This window comes from Semicossyphus pulcher, unplaced genomic scaffold, assembly GCF_022749685.1.
Source record: "Semicossyphus pulcher isolate SPU_LCO1_2020_fin unplaced genomic scaffold, fSemPul1.0.p SCAF_18, whole genome shotgun sequence".
Taxonomy (NCBI): Eukaryota; Metazoa; Chordata; class Actinopteri; order Labriformes; family Labridae; genus Semicossyphus; species Semicossyphus pulcher.
The window spans coordinates 26,925,308-26,951,697 of NW_027211691.1; the positions used below are offsets into that span (position 1 = coordinate 26,925,308).

The 26,390-nt window shown below is 41.7% G+C and overlaps 1 protein-coding gene across 1 annotated transcript; it reads left to right on the plus strand.

The window, feature by feature from the left end:
• Nucleotides 1-587: 587 nt before the first annotated feature.
• LOC138595744 (lethal(3)malignant brain tumor-like protein 4) lies at nucleotides 588-26,138 on the plus strand. The gene is made up of 18 exons (XM_069667146.1): nucleotides 588-628; nucleotides 8,529-8,602; nucleotides 8,861-8,946; nucleotides 10,891-10,995; nucleotides 11,095-11,230; nucleotides 11,310-11,401; nucleotides 12,404-12,546; nucleotides 12,830-12,906; nucleotides 13,026-13,111; nucleotides 13,474-13,584; nucleotides 13,673-13,787; nucleotides 14,709-14,808; nucleotides 20,329-20,457; nucleotides 20,660-20,734; nucleotides 22,365-22,429; nucleotides 22,974-23,134; nucleotides 23,343-23,405; nucleotides 23,487-26,138. The coding sequence occupies exons 2-18, from the start codon at nucleotides 8,575-8,577 to the stop codon at nucleotides 24,393-24,395; spliced, it is 2,481 nt and encodes an 826-aa protein (XP_069523247.1). The 5' UTR covers nucleotides 588-628; nucleotides 8,529-8,574; the 3' UTR covers nucleotides 24,396-26,138.
• Nucleotides 26,139-26,390: the final 252 nt, after the last annotated feature.

Genomic DNA, 26,390 nt, shown 5'->3' on the forward strand with positions numbered 1-26,390 from the left:
TTCTGCAGGTGACTGGATGATGTGGACATCTTGAAGGGTATTATCTCTCATATGACATTATGGTATGGACATCATAGATGTTACATTTACACCCCTGTCTCCCTCTCTGTCTGTGTGTCTGTCTCTCTCTCCCTGTCTCCCTATTGTACCTTTATTAACATGGGAAACAGACAATTACGTTGCCAAGGCAAGTGTGAAATAAAAACACAAATTAAGTTCAATAAAAGAAGATAAAAATGTGTAAACACGGCTGTTTAAGAGTTCAGCATTGTAATCACTTAAATATAAACAGTATGTGGTGTTTAACGTAAAACACAAACTGAAAATGCTGAATATGCTCTTAAAAATGTAAACAGATACGTAACTATAATTTATAAAACAGCAGTTAAGATAAATACAAATAAGAGACCACTGTGTAAACACTCCACAACTTTTATAGATGAATACAGATATGTGTTCTTTGTACAGTTTATCTATAGAAATGAGCAGTGCAAATGGTCTCTCTCTCAGTCTCTCTCTTTCTCCCTCCCTCTCGCGCTCTCTCCCTGGAGCATGCGCAGTGCGCTCCGTGCTTCGTTATTTCCGTGTTGTGGAGTTGTCAGCAGAGTGAGTCGGATCGTCAGAGACGGTAAGTGCAGTTTAAATGCTCGGTTCCGGCACCGGCTCCTCGGCTCTCTCTCTGTCCGGTCATCCGGTGCCTCTCAGCGGCTCTCTGCTGCTGGTGAGGACGCTCATAGGAGCTCGGAAACCTGCGGAGAGAGCCGCGGATCACCGCCGGGAATCTGCTGTTTGTTGTTTCCTGATTCAACCTGTCAGCTCCCAAACTTCCGGTCAGACCTTCACAATAAGAGTTTGGAATATGACCCAAATAATCCAGCCTTAGAAACAGTTTCCTGCTTCTTCTTCCGGTTTGTAATATTACGTCAAAAAAACTTTATACATCAACCAACCGACCAACCAATCAATCAATCAATCATTTTTTAGTTACTGTTCATCTGAATCCAGGTGTGGTGGAAAGTCAGTACTTGTTGAAGTGTACTTTTTTTAAAGTACTTCCATAGCATCATATGGTGTACTTGTACTTCAGTACAAAAAGCATGATGTGGTTACTGTAAACATTCATCATATTATTAAAAACACATGAATCCAGCAGAATATAAAGGGATGAAACATTAAAGTGATGAACATGTGAATTCATCAATTATTGTCATTGTTAACGTCACACACGACTCACGGTAACCATGGTAACTGTATGATTATAATGTCATAAACCGTGTCTAAAATCACATACTTATTCACTACTCCCTACTCCCTATATAGTGAATTGATTGTAGTGGACTATATAGTGAACTCGGCACAATAAAAAATCTAATTTCTGAGACTACTTGCCGTCTCGCCAGACACCACTGATGACGTCATTGTTGTTGCACACATAAAACGGGCTGTTCAACGCCAGTTGGGATCAATAATAAATTAATGTGAATTTCAGTAATAATTAATATACTGAATGTATTTCCACAAAATAAAACAATATACCATAAATATGAAATACTGTATTGTTAGATTTATTTATATCTCTTCAACACAACTCTTCAAAATGTAAGAACAACTAACGAATTTATTAAAAACAAGACACATATTTATCAATTTCATTACTTAAGAAAATAGATGCCATTTTTTTCAAGTAAATTGTAGCTATGATAAAATGACAAGTCACAATGAAAAACCCATTCAGAAGAATCTGACACGTCTCCTCTAGCTGCTGCAGCAAAGCTTTTCCTGCTGAAGAACAGAATCAATTTGGCCACATCGTTGTCGCTACTTAGAAAACAGGAAAATTACTTACATTGTACGTCTGATCACGCTGGTCGTACTCCTCTCGTCTCCTCTTGCGCCGCAATGCATTATGGTGCATATTGCTTGGTTATTGACCATTGGTTGTACACTACTTTTCACATTGCATTGTGGGATACAATAAGTCCACTATATAGGGTATAACATACTCTCACTCAGAATTTGGACAGCACTACAAAATTGCAAATATCCTATATGAGGGGTTCACAACCTTTTTCACTAAACGGACCAGACAGCAGCAACAATATTAAAAATGGACCAGGGGGACGAGCCGACGAGAGGGATGGCGCGGGTCAATGGCAGATGATCCATAGTGTGATCCTAGCAGTTTATCTGAATGTATAATGTGATCCAGCAGTGAGCAGTTTATAATCATGCAGCGCACTGACTGATCTGTGTGTGTTTCTCAGGCTCTGCCCCTGACTCATTAGGGTCGCGATCGGTCCCGTATTTCCATGAAAACCCTTTAAAGCATAAAATACGTCTTCACACGCTGTGACTGAGATGAGCCGGAGGTGATCCACACGTAGTTTATCAGAGTTATCATAAGCGGGGGAGGATGTTAGGAGAGGAGCAGATATGACGCAGACCTGTGTGTGTTTTGATGCTCATACCTGAATCCGTCCGTATTTCTGCGCACAGTTAAAGTATAAACTCCGTCTCCACAGGCTGTCATATGTCCATATGCTGTGTAGTTCATATATTTCACTGATAAACACAGAGCTTTAGAGGGGCATCAGGCTTCATGATCAAAGTTTCATGTGATGCAAAGCCAGGGTTGCCAGGTCGGTGCTTTTTCCACACGAATTGGGCGACTTTTGAAGTGTCTGTAGAGGCGCGAGGCCCTGTGCGGTTGCACACTTCACACAGCCCCTGGGATGGTTCTGACTCCACGTATGTTTGGAATGTCATCTGTTAGGTTTCAAGGCCCGGTACTAAACGACCTACGGCCCAGTTGGGAACCCCTGCCCTATATAGTGCACGATATAGTGGGTAGTGATTGATATGGACACAGCCATAGATTCATGACACGCTACATGTCAGGTCTGGCGTCTCTAATTACTATTAATATATTTAGTTTGAGAGACTTGACCTTTGACCTGCTCTGTGTCATAATGAGTGTATAAGTAAGGGATGATGTATAGTGAGCAGGTTGTTATCGTGGAATGGAACCCCGGCAGGGTGAGCAGGACCCTGACGCGAAGTGGAGGGGTCTTCTCCCACCCTGACAACAAATATCGATTTGGAGATAACTTATTTAACTTTAAAATGATTATATTTCTGTTTAAAAATAGTCTTTTACACTCACAGTGAGAGCTACGTCCATAGCAACAGTTAACTCTAAGCCTTTTTAAAATAAGCTAACCTAGCTAATATTACTCACATTAAAATAAGCTAACCTAGCTAATATTACTCACATTAAAATTAGCTAACCTAGCTGTTTTTAATTACATTAAAATGAGCTAACCTAGCTAATATTACTTACATTAAAATGAGTTAACCTAGCTGTTATTACTTACATTAAAATGAGCTAACCTAGCTGTTATTACTTACATTAAAATGAGCTAACCTAGCTGTTATTTCTCACATTAAAATGAGCTAACCTAGCTGTTATTACTTACATTAAAATGAGCTAACCTAGCTGTTTTTACTTACATTAAAATGAGCTAACCTAGCTGTTATTTCTCACATTAAAATGAGCTAACGTAGCTGTTTTTAATTACATTAAAATGAGCTAACCTAGCTGTTTTTACTTACATTAAAATGAGCTAACCTAGCTGTTATTTCTCACATTAAAATGAGCTAACCTAGCTGTTATTACTTACATTAAAATGAGCTAACCTAGCTGTTTTTACTTACATTAAAATGAGCTAACCTAGCTGTTATTTCTCACATTAAAATGAGCTAACGTAGCTGTTTTTAATTACATTAAAATGAGCTAACCTAGCTGTTATTACTTACATTAAAATGAGTTAACCTAGCTGTTATTTCTCACATTAAAATGAGCTAACCTAGCTGTTATTACTTACATTAAAATGAGCTAACCTAGCTGTTATTTCTCACATTAAAATGAGCTAACCTAGCTGTTATTACTTACATTAAAATGAGCTAACCTAGCTGTTTTTACTTACATTAAAATGAGCTAACCTAGCTGTTATTTCTCACATTAAAATGAGCTAACCTAGCTAATATTACAAACATTAAAATGAGCTAACCTAGCTGTTATTTCTCACATTAAAATGAACTAACCTAGCTGTTATTACTTACATTAAAATGAGCTAACCTAGCTGTTTTTACTTACATTAAAATGAGTTAACCTAGCTGTTATTTCTCACATTAAAATGAGCTAACCTAGCTGTTATTACTTACATTAAAATGAGCTAACCTAGCTGTTTTTACTTACATTAAAATGAGCTAACCTAGCTGTTATTTCTCACATTAAAATGAGCTAACCTAGCTAATATTACAAACATTAAAATGAGTTAACCTAGCTGTTATTACAAACATTAAAATGAGTTAACCTAGCTGTTATTACAAACATTAAAATGAGTTAACCTAGCTGTTATTTCTCACATTAAAATGAGCTAACCTAGCTGTTATTTCTCACATTAAAATGAGCTAACCTAGTTGTTATTACTCACATTAAAATGAGCTAACCTAGCTGTTTTTACAAGCATTAAAATGAGTTAACCTAGCTGTTATTTCTCACATTAAAATGAGCTAACCTAGCTGTTTTTACAAGCATTAAAATGAGTTAACCTAGCTGTTATTACAAACATTAAAATGAGCTAACCTAGCTGTTATTACAAGCATTAAAATGAGTTAACCTAGCTGTTATTACAAACATTAAAATGAGTTAACCTAGCTGTTATTTCTCACATTAAAATGAGCTTACCTAGCTGTTTTTACTTACATTAAAATGAGTTAACCTAGCTGTTATTTCTCACATTAAAATGAGCTAACCTAGCTAATATTACTCACATTAAAATGAGTTAACCTAGCTGTTATTACAAACATTAAAATGAGTTAACCTAGCTTTTTTACTCGCATTAAAATGAGCTAACGTAGCTGTTATTTCTTACATTAAAATGAGCTAACCTAGCTGTTTTTACTTACATTAAAATTAGCTAACCTAACTGTTATTTTTCAAATTAAAATGAGCTAACCTAGCTGTTTTTACTTACATTAAAATTAGCTAACCTAACTGTTATTTTTCAAATTAAAATGAGCTAACCTAGCTGTTATAACTCACATTAAAATTAGCTAACCTAGCTTTTTTACTCACATTAAAATGAGCTAACGTAGCTGTTATTTCTTACATTAAAATGAGCTAACCTAGCTGTTTTTACTTACATTAAAATGAGCTAACCTAGCTTTTTTACTTACATTAAAATGAGCTAACCTAGCTTTTTTACTCACATTAAAATGAGCTAACCTAGCTGTTATTTCTTACATTAAAATGAGCTAACCTAGCTGTTATTACAAACATTAAAATGAGCTTACCTAGCTTTTATTACAAACATTAAAATGAGCTAACCTATCTGTTTTTCCTCACATTAAAATGAGCTAACCTAGCTGTTATTACAAACATTAAAATGAGCTAACCTAGCTGTTTTTCCTCACATCAAAATGAGCTAACCTAGCTGTTATTACAAACATTAAAATGAGCTAACCTATCTGTTTTTCCTCACATTAAAATGAGCTAACCTAGCTGTTTTTACTCACATTAAAATGAGCTAAGCTAGCTGTTATTACTTACATTAAAATGAGCTAAGCTAGCTGTTATAACTCACATTAAAATGAGCTAACCTAGCTGTTATTACTTACATTAAAATGAGCCAAGCTAGCTATTTTTACTTACATTAAAATGAGCTAACCTAGCTAATATTACTCACAGTAAATGAGCTAACCTAGCCAATATTACTCACATTAAATGAGCTAACCTAGCTGTTTTTACAAACACTAAAATGAGCTAACCTAGCTGTTATAACTCACATTAAAATGAGCTAACCTAGCTGTTATAACTCACATTAAAATGAGCTAACATAGCTGTTTTTACTCACATTAAAATGAGTTAACCTAGCTGTTATTTCTCACATTAAAATGAGCTAACCTAGCTAATATTACTCACATTAAAATGAGTTAACCTAGCTGTTATTACAAACATTAAAATGAGTTAACCTAGCTGTTATTTCTCGCATTAAAATGAGCTAACCTAGCTGTTTTTACTTACATTAAAATTAGCTAACCTAACTGTTATTTTTCAAATTAAAATGAGCTAACCTAGCTGTTATAACTCACATTAAAATGAGCTAACCTAGCTTTTTTACTCACATTAAAATGAGCTAACCTAGCTGTTATTTCTTACATTAAAATGAGCTAACCTAGCTGTTTTTACTTACATTAAAATGAGCTAACCTAGCTTTTTTACTTACATTAAAATGAGCTAACCTAGCTTTTTTACTCACATTAAAATGAGCTAACCTAGCTGTTATTACAAACATTAAAATGAGCTTACCTAGCTGTTTTTACTCACATTAAAATGAGCTAACCTAGCTAATATTACTCACATTAAATGAGCTAACCTAGCTGTTATTACAAACATTAAAATGAGCTTACCTAGCTGTTTTTACTCACATTAAAATGAGCTAACCTAGCTGTTATTACAAACATTAAAATGAGCTTACCTAGCTGTTATTACAAACATTAAAATGAGCTAACCTAGCTAATATTACTCACATTAAATGAGCTAACCTAGCTGTTATTACAAACATTAAAATGAGCTAACCTAGCTAATATTACTCACATTAAATGAGCTAACCTAGCTGTTATTACAAACATTAAAATGAGCTTACCTAGCTGTTTTTACTCACATTAAAATGAGCCAACCTAGCTGTTATTACTTACATTAAAATGAGCTAACCTAGCTGTCATTACTCACATTAAAATGAGCTAACCTAGCTGTTTTTCCTCACATTAAAATGAGCTAACCTAGCTGTTATTACAAACATTAAAATGAGCTAACCTAGCTGTTATTACTAACATTAAAATGAGCTAACCTAGCTGTTATAACTCACATTAAAATGAGCTAACCTAGCTGTTATTACTTACATTAAAATGAGCTAACCTAGCTGTTATAACTCACATTAAAATGAGCTAACCTAGCTGTCATTACTCACATTAAAATGAGCTAACCTAGCTGTTTTTCCTCACATTAAAATGAGCTAACCTAGCTGTTATTACAAACATTAAAGTGAGCTAACCTAGCTGTTATTACTAACATTAAAATGAGCTAACCTAGCTGTTATAACTCACATTAAAATGAGCTAACCTAGCTGTTATTACAAACATTAAAATGAGCTAACCTAGCTGTTTTTCCTCACATTAAAATGAGCTAACCTAGCTGTTTTTACTCACATTATAATGAGCTAACTAGCTGTTTTTCCTCACATTAAAATGAGCTAACCTAGCTGTTTTTCCTCACATTAAAATGAGCTAACCTAGCTATTATTACAAACATTAAAATGAGCTTACCTAGCTGTTTTTACTCACATTAAAATGAGCTAACCTAGCTAATATTACTCACATTAAATGAGCTAACCTAGCTGTTATTACAAACATTAAAATGAGCTTACCTAGCTGTTTTTACTCACATTAAAATGAGCTAACCTAGCTAATATTACTCACATTAAATGAGCTAACGTAGCTGTTATTACAAACATTAAAATGAGCTAACCTAGCTAATATTACTCACATTAAATGAGCTAACCTAGCTGTTATTACAAACATTAAAATGAGCTAACCTAGCTAATATTACTCACATTAAATGAGCTAACCTAGCTGTTTTTCCTCACATTAAAATGAGCTAACCTAGCTGTTATTACAAACATTAAATTGAGCTTACCTAGCTGTTTTTACTCACATTAAAATGAGCTAACCTAGCTGTTATTACAAACATTAAAATGAGCTAACCTAGCTAATATTACTCACATTAAATTAGCTAACCTAGCTGTTATTACAAACATTAAAATGAGCTAACCTAGCTAATATTACTCACATTAAATGAGCTAACCTAGCTGTTATTACAAACATTAAAATGAGCTAACCTAGCTGTTTTTACTCACATTATAATGAGCTAACCTAGCTGTTTTTCCTCACATTAAAATGAGCTAACCTAGCTGTTATTACAAACATTAAAATGAGCTTACCTAGCTGTTTTTACTCACATTAAAATGAGCTAACCTAGCTGTTATTTCTCACATTAAAATGAGCTTACCTAGCTTTTTTTACTCACATTAAAATGAGCTAACCTAGCTGTTATTACAAACATTAAAATGAGCTTACCTAGCTTTTTTTACTCACATTAAAATGAGCTAACCTAGCTGTTATTACAAACATTAAAATGAGCTAACCTAGCTGTTATTACAAACATTAAAATGAGCTAACCTAGCTAATATTACTCACATTAAATGAGCTAACCTAGCTGTTATTACAAACATTAAAATGAGCTTACCTAGCTGTTTTTCCTCACATTAAAATGAGCTGAAGAACATAAACATATTTGATGATTTTAATCAGACAAACTGAAGTGAACCAAACTCCATGCACTTTTTACCGTGTTTAGTGATGTTTGATTGTGACTCCTGCTGAGGATGTGTGTTTGACTCCTACAGGCTGCCATACTTTATCTCCTTCATTTCTAAAGAACCAAAGAAGAAGATGAAGAACAAAGTCAGCAGCACTCAAGGTAACACACACACACACACGCACACACACACACAGAGGCACGCCTGTTCTGATTCAGAGCTCAGGTTTTACTCAATTACTCTTTAAGACCCTTCCAGGTTCTTCAATAATCCTCAGTGACACAGTGAAGGACAGTTCAGACACAGAAAGTCCTGAAATATATTCCAGGGTACCAGGGTAACTGAGGAAGTTTTCATGGGTCCTTAAGAAGGTTAGACGGGCGGCTCTGACATTTCATTACCCCCCCCCCTGTGTGCAGTGAGTGTGAAGAGGCGGTCCTGGTCCTGGCAGCAGTACCTTAACGAACAGAAAGCTGAAGCTGCTCCTCTGTCTCTGTTCACACAGGTAACACACACACACACATACACACACACACACACACACACACACACACACCTGAGCACAGGATTATGGTGCCAGTCTGCAGGTTTTGGCATCTCATTGACACTTCCCGTCTTTTCAACACTGTAATTGGTTGTTTGTCCTCGTAATGTCATGGAGCATCATCACCCACACAGAATCAAAGCAATGGCTGTGTTGAAATGCCATACTATATTAGCAGTATGTAATGATTTGGCCAAAATGTAGTATATAGTATGTAGTATGTAGTATGTGCTGTAGTATATAGCATGTAGTATATAGTATGCAGTATGTAGTATGTAGTATGTACTGTAGTATATAGTATGTAGTATGTAGTATGTGCTGTAGTATATAGTATGTAGTATGTAGTATGTACTGTAGTATATAGTATGTAGTATGTAGTATGTGCTGTAGTATATAGTATATAGTATGTAGTATGTAGTATGTACTGTAGTATGTAGTATGTAGTATGTACTGTAGTATATAGTATGTAGTATGTGCTGTAGTATATAGTATGTAGTATATAGTATGTAGTATGTAGTATGTACTGTAGTAATAATAATAATAATAATAATACATTTTATTTGAAGGCGCCTTTCTCGGCACTCAAGGACACCGTACATAGATATATATATATATACACAAAATACACATTAAAAGAGAGAGAAAAAACAAACAAAACAAGAAAAACAAAAGTGACAAAGCAATTAGCGTCATGTGGAATAAGCAGATTTAAACAGATGTGTTTTGAGTTTTGATTTAAAATCGGGGAATGAATTGATGTTTCTGATTTGGGGTGGTAATGAATTCCAGAGACGGGGAGCAGAGCGGCTGAATGCTCTGCTCCCCATCGTGGTGAGTCGGGCGGAGGGGACAGACATGTGTAAGGAGGAAGAGGATCTGAGGGAGCGGGAGGGAATGGGAACATGGAGGAGGTCGGACAGATATGGGGGGGCGAGGTTGTGGATGGCCTTGAATGTTAACAGGAGGACTTTGAATTGGATACGGAACTGAACCGGGAGCCAGTGGAGCTGTTGGAGGACAGGAGTGATGTGGTGGATGGAGGGGGTTCGAGTAATGATACGGCAGCTGAATTCTGGACCAGTTGAAGTTTATGGATGGATTTGTGAGGGAGGCCGAAGAGGAGGGAGTTGCAGTAATCCAGACGGGAAGTGACGAGACTGTGGTCAAGGATGGCGGCAGTGTGGGGGGTGAGGGAGGCGCGGAGACGATTGATGTTTCGTATGTGGAAGTAGGCAGACCGGGTAATGTTATTGATGTGGGATTGAAAGGATAGTGTGCTGTCGAGGATGACACCCAGACTCTTAACCTGGGTGGAGGGTGAAACAGAGGAGTTATCAATAGTGAGGGAGAAGCTGTTGGTTTTGGATAGAGTGGATTTAGTGCCAATGAGGAGAACCTCGCTTTTGTCAATGTTTAATTTAAGAAAGTTTAGGGTGAACCAGGTTTTTATTTCAGAGACGCAGTCAGTGAGGGAGGTCGGCGAGAGAGTTGACGAGGGTGAAGTGGTGAGGTAGAGCTGGGTGTCATCTGCATAACAATGGAACTGAATATTAAATTTGCGGAAGATATTGCCGAGGGGAAGGAGGTAGATGATGAAGAGGAGGGGCCCCAGGACAGAGCCCTGGGGCACACCTGTAGTGACGGAGAAAGGAGTGGATTTAAAGGACTTGTAGTATATAGTATGTAGTATGTACTGTAGTATATCGTATGTAGTACGTTGTATACAGTATGTAGTATATAGTATCCGATTTCAAACACAGCATATCATTCAGAGGTCTGAATATCCTGACATCTGATAGGCCGTTACAACCTCACATTGAGCAGACACAAATGTATACTCAGGATGTCTCTCTCTCTCTCTGACTTGTCTCTCTAACCTGTCTCTCTCTCTGACCTGTCTGTCAGTCCCAGTCCTTTCCCAGTAAGAGAACTGGTTTTAAAGTTGGGATGAAGCTGGAGGGAGTTGACCCGCTGCACCCCTCCATGTTCTGTGTGCTGACCGTCGCTGAGGTAACACACACACACACACACACACACACACACACACACAAACAAGCATACACACACCTGCCTGTGGTCACTCAGGTGAGTCTCCTGTCTCACTGTCAGGTGATTGGCTGTCGGTTGCGTCTCCATATCGACGGGTACTCAGAGTGCTATGACTTCTGGGTAAATGCTGACTCCACCCACATCAGACCAGCAGGCTGGTGTAAAGATCACAACCACAAACTCCACCCACCTAAAGGTGAGTACAGGTAGCCCCACCCCCTCATAAGTAACTCCTCATACAGGAGTCATCACACTACCTGTCTCTGTCTCTACAGGTCACAGTGAGACAGAGTTTGACTGGCCACTCTACCTTCAGTCCACCAGCTCTCATGCTGCTCCTCCAACCCTGTTCACCTGTTGCACTGCAGTCAGTATACACCTGTCTGTCTGTTTACATGTCTCACTGCAGTCAGTAAACACCTGTCTGTCTGTTTACATGTCTCACTGCAGTCAGTATACACCTGTCTGTCTGTTTACATGTCTCACTGCAGTCAGTATACGCCTGTCTGTCTGTTTACATGTCTCACTGCAGTCAGTAAACACCTGTCTGTCTGTTTACATGTCTCACTGCAGTCAGTGTACACCTGTCTGTCTGTTTACGTCTCACTGCAGTCAGTATACACCTGTCTGTCTGTTTACATGTCTCACTGCAGTCAGTAAACACCTGTCTGTCTGTTTACATGTCTCACTGCAGTCAGTATACACCTGTCTGTCTGTTTACATGTCTCACTGCAGTCAGTATACACCTGTCTGTCTGTTTACATGTCTCACTGCAGTCAGTAAACACCTGTCTGTCTGTTTACATGTCTCACTGCAGTCAGTATATATACCTGTCTGTCTGTCCACCTGTCGCACTGCACTCAGTATGCACCTGTCTGTCTGTTTACATGTCTCACTGCAGTCAGTATACACCTGTCTGTCTGTTTACATGTCTCACTGCAGTCAGTAAACACCTGTCTGTCTGTTTACATGTCTCACTGCAGTCAGTAAACACCTGTCTGTCTGTTTACATCTTACTGCAGTCAGTATACACCTGTCTGTCTGCTTACATGTCTCACTGCAGTCAGTATACACCTGTCTGTCTGTTTACATGTCTCACTGCAGTCAGTAAACACCTTTCTGTCTGTTTACATGTCTCACTGCAGTCAGTATACACCTGTCTGTCTGTTTACATGTCTCACTGCAGTCAGTATATATACCTGTCTGTCTGTCCACCTGTCGCACTGCACTCAGTATGCACCTGTCTGTCTCAGTCACTCAGAGCTGTGACTTCAGTCTCACTACCTGTCTGTTTCTCAGCCTGTCTATCTCTCAGAGCTGTGGCTTCAGTCTCACCACCTGTCTGTTTCTCTGCCTGTCTGTCACTCAGAGCTGTGGCTTCATTGTGGGGATGAAGTTGGAGGCGGTTGACAGGAAGAACCCTGGACTCGTCTGCGTTGCCTCTGTTGCTGATGTCATAGATGACCACTTCCTGGTTCACTTTGACAACTGGGATGACACGTATGACTACTGGTGAGACAGACAGGTGAAAGAGAGACAGGTCAGAAACAGACAGATGAGCAAAGACAGACTATAACTACCTAATACTAGTACTACTTGTAGTAGTAGTAGTATCAGTAGTAGTAGAAGTCTTCCAGTATTAGTAGCAGTGGCAAAGGTCATAGTCTGTTACTACCAGAGGACAGTGTAGTATTTGCAGTTAGAGGTGTTGTTTGGATGTTGAACAGCAGGGAGAGCTCCAGCAGTGTTCCGTGTTTGTATCAGACAGGAAGTTAATGAGTGTTATTGTGTTCAGGTGTGACAGCAGTAGTCCCTACATCCATCCTGTGGGTTGGTGTGAGGAACAGGGACGCCCTCTGACTGCTCCACAGGGTACTACACAAGTACACACAGTACTCACCCTGAAGTGCTACATCTGTACTAACTCTGTAGAATAAAACCTGAAGTACTTACTCTGCAGTATTTACTCAGAGTACCTTTTTATTTTTCAGGTCATCCCCACCCAGAGAACTTCCTGTGGGATGAGTACCTGCAGGAAACTGGTTCCACTGCTGCTCCCAGTTCAGCCTTCACACTGGTGAGGAAACAAGGAGGAAGAGAAGGAAGCATGGAGGAAGAGAAGGACATAAGGAGTTAAAGAAGGATACAAGGAAGTAGAGAAGGAAACAAGGAAGGGTATTTAAGAGAAGGGTACAAGGAGGTAGAGAAGGAAACAAGGAAGTAGAAAAGTATACAAGGAGGTAGAGATGGAAACAAGGAGATTAAGAAGGAAACAAGGAAGTAGAGAAGGAAGCAGAAAGGTAAATGAGGAGAGGTGGAGTTAAAGAAGGTGGAAGAGCAGGAGTAAAAGCTTACTGTCAGCCTTAAACAGTGATTGACAGCTCTCAGGTCCAATCAGTGAGCTCTGGCGATTGTGTCTTTGTGCCCCTATCCAATCAGAGAGCCCCTCATGGTTTCCAGGTGAACCACAGACTGGAAGCTGTTGACAGGAGGAACCCCATGCTGGTCCGTGTTGCCATGGTAACAGATGCAGAAGACTACAGGGTGAAGGTACAGTCCACCTGTCTTTCTACCTGTGTGTGGCTCTTTGTGATTTCATGAGGTCTGTGAGGATGTAACCAGATGTGCTAACCTGCAGGTGCATTATGACGGCTGGTCGCAGCAGTTTGACGTCTGGTGTGAAAGTGACCTCAGTGATCTTCATCCTGTCGGCTGGTGTCAACGTACAGGACACCCCCTGGACCCACCCCCAGGTCAGACAGACAGATCAGAGAGAGAGAGACAGGTCAGACAGACAGCTCAGAGAGACAGAGAAAGAGAGAGACAGGTCAAACAGGCTAGAGAGAGACAGAGAAAGAGAGAGACAGGTAAGACAGACAGAGAAAGAGAGACAGAGAAAGAGAGAGACAGGTCAAACAGGCTAGAGAGAGACAGAGAAAGAGAGAGACAGGTAAGACAGACAGGTCAAAGAGACAGAGAAAGAGAGAGACAGGTCAGACAGACAGGTTAGAGAGAGACAGAGAAATAGAGAGACACGTCAGACAGACAGGTCAGAGAGACAGAGAAAGAGAATAACAGGTCAGAGAGACAGCTCAGAGAGAGAGAGACAGGTCAGTCAGACAGGTTAGAGGGACAGAGTAAGAGAATAACAAGTCAGAGAGAGAGAGAGACAGGTCAGAGAGACACAGGTCAGACAGACAGGTTAGAGGGACAGAGAAAGAGAATAATAGGTCAGAGAGAGAGAGAAAGAGAGAGACAGGTCAGACAGACAGGTTAGAGAGAGAGGGACAGTTCAGAGAGACAGAGAAAGAGAGAGACAGGTCCGACAGACAGGTTAGAGAGAGAGGGACAGTTCAGAGAGACAGAGAAAGAGAGAGACAGGTCAGACAGACAGGTCAGAGGGACAGAGAAAGAGAATATCAGGTCAGAGAGAGAAAGAGACAGGTCAGAGAGACACAGGTCAGACAGACAAGTTAGAGAGCGAGGGACAGGTCAGAGAGACAGAGACAGAGAAAGACAGGTCAGACAGACAGGTTAGAGGGACAGAGAAAGAGAGAGAGGGACAGTTCAGAGAGATGGGTCAGAGAGACACAGGTCAGACAGAGACTATTGAGACAGACAGATTTTATGAAGACACTGTGTGACAGTGTGTATGTTTTGTCTATGTGAGACAGGTTCCTCCTCCCTCTCCTCCCCCTCTCAGGGTGTGTGTCCCACTCCGGGCTGCAGAGGAGTTGGACACATCAAAGGAGCTAAATACACCGGACACCACAGGTAGATACACACCTGCTGAGTTGTGTTTCAGTCCACTGAGTCACGTTTTCATTGAGTCGTGTTTTCATTGAGTCACGTTTCAGTCCACTGAGTCGTGTTTTCACTGAGTCACGTTTCAGTCCACTGAGTCGTGTTTTCATTGAATCGTGTTTCAGTCCACTGAGTCGTGTTTTCATTGAGTCGCGTTTCAGTCCACTGAGCCGTGTTTTCACTGAGTCACGTTTCAGTCCACTGAGTCGTGTTTTCATTGAGTCGTGTTTTCACTGAGTCACGTTTCAGTCCACTGAGTCGTGTTTTCATTGAGTCGTGTTTCAGTCCACTGAGTCGTGTTTTCATTGAGTCGTGTTTCAGTCCACTGAGTCGTGTTTTCATTGAGTCGCGTTTCAGTCCACTGAGTCGTGTTTTCATTGAGTCGCGTTTCAGTCCACTGAGTCGTGTTTTCATTGAGTCGCGTTTCAGTCCACTGAGTCGTGTTTTCACTGAGTCACGTTTCAGTCCACTGAGTCGTGTTTTCATTGAGTCGTGTTTCAGTCCACTGAGTCGTGTTTTCATTGAGTCGCGTTTCAGTCCGCTGAGTCGTGTTTCAGTCCACTGAGTCGTGTTTTCATTGAGTCGTGTTTCAGTCCACTGAGTCGTGTTTTCATTGAGTCGTGTTTCAGTCCACTGAGTCGTGTTTCAGTCCGCTGAGTCGTGTTTTCATTGAGTCGTGTTTCAGTCCACTGAGTCATGTTTCAGTCCGCTGAGTCGTGTTTTCATTGAGTCGTGTTTCAGTCCACTGAGTCGTGTTTCAGTCCACTGAGTCGTGTTTTCACTGAGTCACGTTTCAGTCCACTGAGTCGTGTTTTCACTGAGTCGTGTTTCAGTCCGCTGAGTCGTGTTTTCATTGAGTCGCGTTTCAGTCCACTGAGTCATGTTTCAGTCCACTGAGTCGTGTTTTCATTGAGTCGTGTTTCAGTCCACTGAGTCGTGTTTTCATTGAGTCGTGTTTCAGTCCGCTGAGTTGTGTTTTCATTGAGTCGTGTTTCAGTCCACTGAGTCGTGTTTTCACTGAGTCGTGTTTCAGTCCACTGAGTCGTGTTTTCATTGAGTCAAGTTTCAGTCCACCGAGGCGTGTTTTCATTGATTCGTGTTTCAGTACGCTGAGTCGTGTTTTCATTGAGTCATGTTTCAATCCGCTGAGTCGTGTTTTCATTGAGTCGTGTTTCAGTCCACTGAGTCGTGTTTTCACTGAGTCGCGTTTCAGTCCACTGAGTCGTGTTTTCACTGAGTCGCGTTTCAGTCCACTGAGTCGTGTTTTCATTGAGTCAAGTTTCAGTCCGCTGAGTCGTGTTTCAGTCCGCTGAGTCGTGTTTCAGTCCGCTGAGTCGTGTTTTCATTGAGTCATGTTTCAATCCGCTGAGTCGTGTTTTCATTGAGTCGTGTTTCAGTCCGCTGAGTCGTGTTTTCATTGAATCGTGTTTCAATCCGCTGAGTCGTGTTTTCATTGAGTCGTGTTTCAGTCCGCTGAGTCGTGTTTTCATTGAATCGTGTTTTCATTGAATCGTGTTTTCATTGAGTCGTGTTTTCATTGAGTCGTGTTTTCATTGAATCGTGTTTTCACTGAGTCATGTTTTCATTGAGTCGTGTTTTCATTGAATCGTGTTTTCACTGAGTCATGTTTTCATTGAGTCGTGTTTTCATTGAATCGTGTTTTCATTGAATCGTGTTTTCACTGAGTCATGTTTTCATTGAGTCGTGTTTCAATCCGCTGAGTCGTGTTTTCATTGAGTCGTGTTTTCATTGAGTCTTGTTTTCATTGAGTCGTGTTTTCATTGAGTCGTGTTTTCATTGAATCGTGTTTTCACTGAATCGTGTTTTCACTGAGTCATGTTTTCATTGAGTCGTGTTTTCATTGCGTCGTGTTTCAGTCCGCAGAGTTGTGTTTTCATTGAGTCGTGTTTCAGTCCACTGAGTCGTGTTTCAGTCCACTGAGTCTTGTTTTCATTGAGTCTTGTTTTCATTGAGTCGTGTTTTCATTGAGTCGTGTTTTCATTGAGTCGTGTTTTCATTGAGTCGTGTTTCAGTCCGCTGAGTCGTGTTTTCATTGAGTCGTGTTTCAGTCCACTGAGTCGTGTTTCAGTCCACTGAGTCTTGTTTTCATTGAGTCGTGTTTTCACTGAGTCGTGTTTTCATTGAATCGTGTTTTCATTGAATCGTGTTTTCATTGAGTCGTGTTTTCATTGAGTCGTGTTTTCACTGAATCGTGTTTTCACTGAGTCATGTTTTCATTGAGTCGTGTTTTCATTGAGTCGTGTTTCAGTCCACTGAGTCGTGTTTTCATTGAGTCTTGTTTTCATTGAGTCTTGTTTTCATTGAGTCGTGTTTTCATTGAGTCGTGTTTCAGTCCGCTGAGTTGTGTTTTCATTGAGTCGTGTTTTCACTGAATCGTGTTTTCACTGAATCGTGTTTTCATTGAGTCATGTTTTCATTGAGTCGTGTTTCAATCCGCTGAGTCGTGTTTTCATTGAGTCGTGTTTTCACTGAATCGTGTTTTCACTGAATCGTGTTTTCATTGAGTCGTGTTTTCATTGAGTCTTGTTTTCATTGAGTCGTGTTTTCATTGAGTCGTGTTTTCATTGAATCGTGTTTTCACTGAATCGTGTTTTCACTGAGTCATGTTTTCATTGAGTCGTGTTTTCATTGCGTCGTGTTTCAGTCCGCAGAGTTGTGTTTTCATTGAGTCGTGTTTCAGTCCACTGAGTCGTGTTTCAGTCCACTGAGTCTTGTTTTCATTGAGTCGTGTTTTCACTGAGTCGTGTTTTCATTGAATCGTGTTTTCATTGAATCGTGTTTTCATTGAGTCGTGTTTTCATTGAGTCGTGTTTTCACTGAATCGTGTTTTCACTGAATCGTGTTTTCATTGAGTCGTGTTTTCATTGAGTCGTGTTTCAGTCCACTGAGTCGTGTTTTCATTGAGTCTTGTTTTCATTGAGTCTTGTTTTCATTGAGTCGTGTTTTCATTGAGTCGTGTTTCAGTCCGCTGAGTTGTGTTTTCATTGAGTCGTGTTTTCACTGAGTCGTGTTTTCATTGAGTTGTGTTTTCATTGAGTCGTGTTTCAGTCCGCTGAGTCGTGTTTTCATTGAGTCGTGTTTTCATTGAGTCGTGTTTTCATTGAGTCGTGTTTTCACTGAGTCGTGTTTTCATTGAGTCGTGTTTTCATTGAGTTGTGTTTTCATTGAGTCGTGTTTTCACTGAGTCGTGTTTTCATTGAGTCGTGTTTTCATTGAGTCGTGTTTTCATTGAGTCATGTTTCAGTCCACTGAGTCGTGTTTTCATTGAGTCGTGTTTCAGTCCGCTGAGTCGTGTTTTCATTGAGTCTTGTTTTCATTGAGTCGTGTTTTCATTGAGTCGTGTTTTCACTGAGTCGTGTTTTCATTGAGTCGTGTTTTCATTGAGTCGTGTTTTCATTGAGTCGTGTTTCAGTCCACTGAGTCGTGTTTTCATTGAATCGTGTTTTCATTGAGTCGTGTTTTCATTGAGTCGTGTTTTCACTGAGTCGTGTTTTCACTGAGTCATGTTTTCATTGAGTCGTGTTTTCATTGAGTCGTGTTTCAGTCCACTGAGTCGTGTTTTCATTGAGTCTTGTTTTCATTGAGTCGTGTTTTCATTGAGTCGTGTTTCAGTCCGCTGAGTTGTGTTTTCATTGAGTCGTGTTTTCATTGAGTTGTGTTTTCATTGAGTCGTGTTTCAGTCCGCTGAGTCGTGTTTTCATTGAGTCGTGTTTTCACTGAGTCGTGTTTTCATTGAGTCGTGTTTTCACTGAGTCGTGTTTTCATTGAGTCGTGTTTTCACTGAGTCGTGTTTCAGTCCGCTGAGTTGTGTTTTCATTGAGTCGTGTTTTCATTGAGTCGTGTTTTCATTGAGTCGTGTTTTCACTGAGTCGTGTTTTCATTGAGTCGTGTTTTCATTGAGTCGTGTTTTCATTGAGTCGTGTTTTCATTGAGTCGTGTTTTCACTGAGTCGTGTTTTCATTGAGTCGTGTTTTCATTGAGTCGTGTTTCATTCCACTGAGTCGTGTTTTCATTGAGTCGTGTTTCAGTCCGCTGAGTCGTGTTTTCATTGAGTCGTGTTTTCATTGAGTCTTGTTTTCATTGAGTCGTGTTTCAGTCCGCTGAGTCTTGTTTTCATTGAGTCTTGTTTTCATTGAGTCGTGTTTCAGTGCACTGAGTCGTGTTTTCACTGAGTCTTGTTTTCATTGAGTCGTGTTTCAGTGCACTGAGTCGTGTTTTCATTGAGTCGTGTTTTCACTGAGTCGTGTTTTCATTGAGTCGTGTTTCAGTCCACTGAGTCGTGTTTTCATTGAGTCGCGTTTCAGTCCACTGAGTCGTGTTTTCATTGAGTCACGTTTCAGTCCACTGAGTCGTGTTTTCATTGAGTCGCGTTTCAGTCCACTGAGTCGTGTTTTCATTGAGTCGCGTTTCAGTCCACTGAGTCGTGTTTTCATTGAGTCACGTTTCAGTCCACTGAGTCGTGTTTTCATTGAGTCGCGTTTCAGTCCACTGAGTCGTGTTTTCATTGAGTCGCGTTTCAGTCCACTGAGTCGTGTTTTCACTGAGTCACGTTTCAGTCCACTGAGTCGTGTTTTCATTGAGTCGTGTTTCAGTCCACTGAGTCGTGTTTTCATTGAGTCGCGTTTCAGTCCGCTGAGTCGTGTTTCAGTCCACTGAGTCGTGTTTTCATTGAGTCGTGTTTCAGTCCACTGAGTCGTGTTTTCATTGAGTCGTGTTTCAGTCCACTGAGTCATGTTTCAGTCCGCTGAGTCGTGTTTTCATTGAGTCGTGTTTCAGTCCACTGAGTCGTGTTTCAGTCCACTGAGTCGTGTTTTCACTGAGTCACGTTTCAGTCCACTGAGTCGTGTTTTCACTGAGTCGTGTTTCAGTCCGCTGAGTCGTGTTTTCATTGAGTCGCGTTTCAGTCCACTGAGTCGTGTTTTCATTGAGTCGCGTTTCAGTCCACTGAGTCATGTTTCAGTCCACTGAGTCTTGTTTTCATTGAGTCGTGTTTCAGTCCACTGAGTCGTGTTTTCATTGAGTCGCGTTTCAGTCCACTGAGTCATGTTTCAGTCCACTGAGTCGTGTTTTCATTGAGTCGTGTTTCAGTCCACTGAGTCGTGTTTTCATTGAGTCGCGTTTCAGTCCACTGAGTCATGTTTCAGTCCACTGAGTCGTGTTTTCATTGAGTCGTGTTTCAGTCCACTGAGTCGTGTTTTCATTGAGTCGCGTTTCAGTCCACTGAGTCATGTTTCAGTCCACTGAGTCTTGTTTTCATTGAGTCGTGTTTCAGTCCGCTGAGTCGTGTTTTCACTGAGTCTTGTTTTCATTGAGTCGTGTTTCAGTGCACTGAGTCGTGTTTTCATTGAGTCGTGTTTTCATTGAGTCTTGTTTTCATTGAGTCGTGTTTTCATTGAGTCGTGTTTTCACTGAGTCGTGTTTTCATTGAGTCGTGTTTCAGTCCGCTGAGTTGTGCTTTGCTTCTTGCAGTGCCTTCGGCTGTCCGTACTCGGACATTAACATGCGTAAGGAGATGGTGCTTCCTGATCGTCTGGGAGGAGAGAAAGTTGTCACCCTCGTACCTGTCACATTATATCACCACGGTAACCAGTTAGACAGGTAATGGGTTTCTACCTGCTGTTTTATTTCAACTTAAAGTCTAATTGAATGCTGATAGACCCGTCGTTTTTTTTTGTGTCCTACTGTACCTGTCTGTCCCTTCTTTTCTGTCTGTACCTGTTCGTTTGTCTCTGCATGTCTCTCTTTACCTGTCTGTGTGTACCTGTCTGTGGCGCTCTCTACCTGTTTATCTGTTGAACAGCAGAAGTGTTCATGTGAAGATGGAGCCAAGAGATCCTCTGCTGCCTCTGGGGAAGAGAAGAAGACTGACAGACAGGTGAGACAGACAGACTTAAAGACAGACAAGTGAGACAGTCACGCAGACGGGTGAGAAGCAGAGAAGACAGAGCTCTCTGATTGGCTCGACAGGAGAACTGTCATGCATCAAACATGATCTTCTTCAAAGTGACCTGTCTCTCTCTCTGCTCAGAATAGACGACAGAATGATGTGAAGTGGGTGTGGGTGTGAAGAGAGCAGATAATCTGTGGAGGTTATATAAACTGGATTATATAACACACACACACACACACACACACACAGTGTTGTATTAATTTTTTAAAATAAAGTTGTGGGAGCATGTTACTACCTGTCAGCAGAATCAGCTGTGTCAGGAGGTCAGACTACATGTGGTGAATTACCCAGCATGATTTCTGGCTGCTCACCACGACTGAGTTTTGCTGCTTCTCATGTCAAATTGCATCCATGCTTCCTTCACTTGCGTCTTTCACTTGCATCTTAGTCCCTCCCACCAGAGATGCGTGGAGAGACGCGAGGAAACAAGTTGAGTAGAGAGGAAACCAGGAGAGGAGAGAGGAACCAGGGAATGTTTTTAAGAGACATGAGACGTCCTTTCCGATGAAGCGTCACGTGCTGCGACGTCCGTTTGTGATGATCGCGTCAGCTGATCACCGCTGGATCAGCTGTCAGTCTGCTTTAACAGCTGTTTGTGTCTGCACACATGTGCTCTGTATTCATTCTAATAAAACACACAGTAACAGTGTTTCCTCTCTGTATCCTGTTACCTGTGTAACAAACACCTGCACATGAAGAACAGGCTGCAGTCTGTGTTCCTGCTGCAGAGCCAGACGGACATTTCTTACCAGCACTGTGTCTTTATATTATTTGTTCATTATTTACATGTGTGATCACTGATCATCTGATCTGTATTCACTCATCATTCATTCATCTGTAATAAAAGTTAGCAGGGGAATAACTGATCATGACGAGAGGTATTTCTTTAGATTAAATTTAATAGAAATTAATCTGTTTTTGCTGCTTTTGATTTTTAGACAACTTATTTTTACTCAGATGTTGACCCAGAAAACAAATCAAATCTGCAGTTATTCACTGCATTTTATTTATTTTACGACAAGTTATGATCAATATTTCGTTCTAAACGATCTCAGGTCGTCAGATACCAACTCATTATACCGACGTTGTTTATAGTCGGTTTCAAGGCGCCCTGTAAAGTCTGTTTTAAGGTCCGCTTCTTCCTCTCTGCGATATGAAACTCCGGTGATGTTGTGAAGTTTCACATCAGTCCGATCTGCTGCAGCGTCCAATCACTAACTGATCTGTAATAAGGGGGCGTGTCGGCCAGTAAAAGACTTCCGTGGAGGCTGCTCTCGTGTATCCTCGCTTATCGCTCCTCGCTCCTCGCTCCTCGCTCCTCGCTCCTCGCTCCTCCGAGCAGCGATAAGAGCTTTGAGACGATCCTCAATATGGCGGCTCCGGAACTACTTCCAGTTCAAGCAAGGAGCGAGGAGCGAGGAGCTATCAAATAAGAGACTTGGCAAGCAGCCCCTGTATGCTTCAGACCGCAGGGGTCAAAGTTCAAACGTTCTCACTTCACTTCCTGTGTTTAATTATGATTTTACCTTCTTCTCTCCTCTGGCTCTGCCCACAGACTGTCTCGGCCAACCAAATTCCTCCGTGTGAAACAGGAAGAGGAGGAGATTCACCTGTGTCCAGGTATGTTCCAGTTCTGATCCACAGACTCAGACCTTCATAACAGCCAACAGGGAGCGACTCCACCTGTTGCTCTTCTTCTGCAGTTTCATCTGCATCAGCGCCTCCTTCAGGAGTGGAGGAGGGAGGACTGCATGTCAGAACATAGAGACGGAGTCAGCATCTAAATGACATCATGATGATGTCAAGATGATGTCATGATAATGTGAAGGGTCACCTACATGGAAACACCCCTCTTTCCCCGCTTAGTGTGTTTCCATGGAAACAACCGACAGATGAAGTGGCTGTTTCCATGGTAACAGCTCACCATGGTTACTGCAGTGTTGGTTGTCAGATGACTGCAGCTCCTCCTGATCACAGAGATCTGTCTCACTGCTCAGTGAGGTGAGACAGTTCAGTGCAGAGGTCTCCTGCAGAGTCTGCACTTATTTACTGAACTATGCTGGTCCTGAGCCTGTCTTTGCATCAGCCCCTCAGCTCTGACTAATTATGTTGGGATGTTTGATCAGAGTCCCGTCTGTCTCTGACCTGTCTGTCTCTCTAGCAGAGTCCAGTCTGCAGGCCGCTCTCCACCAGTCTGTCTTCCTATCGGCCATGTCGGCTCAGCCTGGTCGTGACCTGTCGCTCTGCTGGGAACAACACCGCAAACTGCTGCCGGGCGTCGCCGGAGTCCACGTTGAGACCGTCCAACAGTGGAGCGTCCAGCAGGTCAGTACGACAGGTCCGAGCGGGAGTGACAGGCAAGTATGTCAGGGCTGTCTCTCTCACTCTCGCTCTGACCTGTCTGTGTCTCTGACCATTCTCTCTTTCTCTCTGACCTGCTGTCTTTCTGATATGTCTCTCCGTTTCTGCCCTGTCTCTCTCTCTCTCATCCATCTATCTCTCTGTTCTTTCTCACCTGACTGTCCCTCTGCAGGTATCAGACTTCGTTGAGTCTCTTCCCGGCTGTGAGGATCAGGCCAAACAGTTCAGAGATGAGGTGAGACGACAAATCAGCTGCTGCAGATTTTTTTAATCACTTTAAACCGTAATCTCATTGGTTCCTGCCTCCTTCCTCTAGCAAATCGATGGGCGGGCCTTCCTCCTACTCACCCAAAGGGACATCGTCAGGATCATGTCAATCAAACTTGGTCCCGCCCTAAAAATATACAACTCCATTCTGATGTTTAAACACGCTGAGGACACCAGCCAATCACACGCCGAAGAAACGAGCCGCTCACCATCTGAGGAAACGAGCCAACTACACGCTGAGGATAGGAACCAATCACACGCTGACGACAGGAACCAATCACACGCAGAGGAAACGAGCCACTCACCCTCTGAGGAAACGAGCCAATCACACGCTGAGGATAGGAACCAATCACACGCTGAGGACAGGAACCAATCACACGTTGAGGATAGGAACCAATCACACGCAGAGGAAACGAGCCAATCACACGCTGAGGACAGGAACCAATCACACGCTGAGGACAGGAACCAATCACACGCAGAGGAAACGAGCCAATCACACGCTGAGGAAACAAGCCAATCACACGCTGAGGATAGGAACCAATCACACGCTGAGGAAACAAGCCAATCACACGCTGAGGACAGGAACCAATCACATGCTGAGGAGATGAACCAATCACAAGCTGAGGACAGGAACCAATCACACGCTGAGATAACGAGCCAATCACATGCTGAGGACAGGAACCAATCAAACGCTGAGGACAGGAACCAATCACAAGCTGAGGACAGGAACCAATCACATGCTGAGATAACGAGCCAATCACATGCTGAGGACAGGAACCAATCACACGCTGAGGAGAGGAACCAATCACAAGCTGAGGACAGGAACCAATCACACGCTGAGGACAGGAACCAATCACACGCTGAGATAACGAGCCAATCACATGCTGAGGACAGGAACCAATCACACGCTGAGGACAGGAACCAATCACACGCTGAGGATGCAACCCCTCAAACCTGAAACTCATGAATCAGAAAACGCCTGATTATAGCCTCACAGTCAACCAGCCCCTCCCTTTGTTACGTGGGAGGAGCTTCATTTTCCATCCAATCATCAATCAGAGTAAAATTTCTGATGTCCCTCAAATTCTGAGAGCAGGTCTCGTGTCTATCGTGTCAGATGTTCAGCACCAAAAAACACTGAGAACACCTTAGAGTAATTTCAGGCTCTGTTTCTTTTGGGGCGGGGCTTAATGGAAGTGAGTTCTTTGGAGAATTGAAGTTGTTTAGACCTGCAGGGAATATCGGCTGTGATGATGTGTTCAGGTGAAAAAGTGGATAAGCTTTATATTAAGAAGTAACATAAACAAAGGAAGGAATCAGGGGGGTACACTACGAAGCAGGATTTGTGGTTATCAAGGTAACTTCAGGGTTAACTCCGAGTTTTCAGTACTATGAAGGTGGTTCACTTCTTACTGGGATGGAGCGTCCAGCAGGTCAGTACGACAGGTCAGAGTGAGAGACAAGTTTCAAGAGGCAAGTATGTCAGGGCTGTCTCTGATGTACTAATCTGTCTCTCTCACTCTCAGTCTGACCTGTCTGTGTCTCTGACCATTCTCTCTGACCTGCTGTCCCTCTGTCTGCGTTTGTAAAATATGCCGATCAGCTGACGGCAGACTTGCCCGTGTTTAGATTGGTCATTTGTTCCAAACAACGGCCCTTTAATTTGAGCGCGCTCAGAGGAACCCTGGGTTGGCTTATCAAGTTGATAACCAGCTTCGTGTGACCGCTCAGCGTGATCTCCCTTGTCAGGTTAAGTGAAGCCAGATCAGGAAAAGAGACCCTGGGTCTGTTGAACTCGCTTCGTAGTGTCGGCCCACCCACCATGAACAAACTGTAAGGAGTCAGGTGCTATTGGACAGATCGATCATCACGCAACCATCAGGACATCTGTTGGTCATCCATCTTATCAACCTTTCCATTTTTGTTTTTCTTGATGTAAGGGCTCATGAATAAACACCACACAGGTGTGCAACAGTTGACTGGCTCCACCCTCTGGAATGATTTTTTAACGACAGAAAGGCGTGACGTCAGCTGTTTCTCTCAGGTTTTTCCTCCTTTGTTTTGTTTGAAGTTTGATCACTTGCTGTCAAGAACTCTTTTTCAGTGTTTGACATCACCTAGTGACATCCTGTGAATGTTCCGCCTCCTCAGCTGTGATTGGTCAGTTTGATGTAAAGTTGTTGACATCTGAAACAGTCTTTAAATAACTTTCAAAAACCTCCTGGTGTTCAGACGTCTTTGATTCCAGAGTTTATATATTTAGTTTCTATTGTTATGTCCTGTTTCTATCTCATATCACATTTCTGTCTGAAAGTTTATATTTAAGAATATATACAAACACACACACACATATATATGTGTGTTTATATATATATATATATATATTTGTCTCTGTGCTGCTGGGATTCAAACCGACAACCTGTCACTCTGACTCCTCCTTCCTGGTGATGTCACTGTTCTGTTTGTTGCTGGATTTAAAGATGACAGCTGAACTCAGATCAGCGCTCCTCCTGGTCTGCAGGGGGTGTTCCTTTGCACACGCTCAGTCTGGACCAACAAAGTCCGTACCGGCTCCTCAGGTTTCCACGGTAACAGCCCCTGAAGTTATAAGTCGGCGTTGTTTAATATTTCCAACATTTTGCTAATGTTTATAATCACTTCCTGTAAGTTTTTGACGAGATAAATAAAGTTTTTGATCTGAGTGCTGCTCATTTATTGGTTCACCAGCTCTATTTACCTGCTCAGGCAACAACTGAGGGTACTCAGGTGTTGGGGAGGCTGATAGGAACAAATAAAATATCAAACAGATATTTAAATCGACGTATAAGCCCGTGTACATGTCTATATGCTGTACATCAGCCCGTGTACATGTCTATATGCTGTACATCAGCCCGTGTACATGTCTATATGCTGTACATCAGCCCGTGTACATGTCTATATGCTGTACATCAGC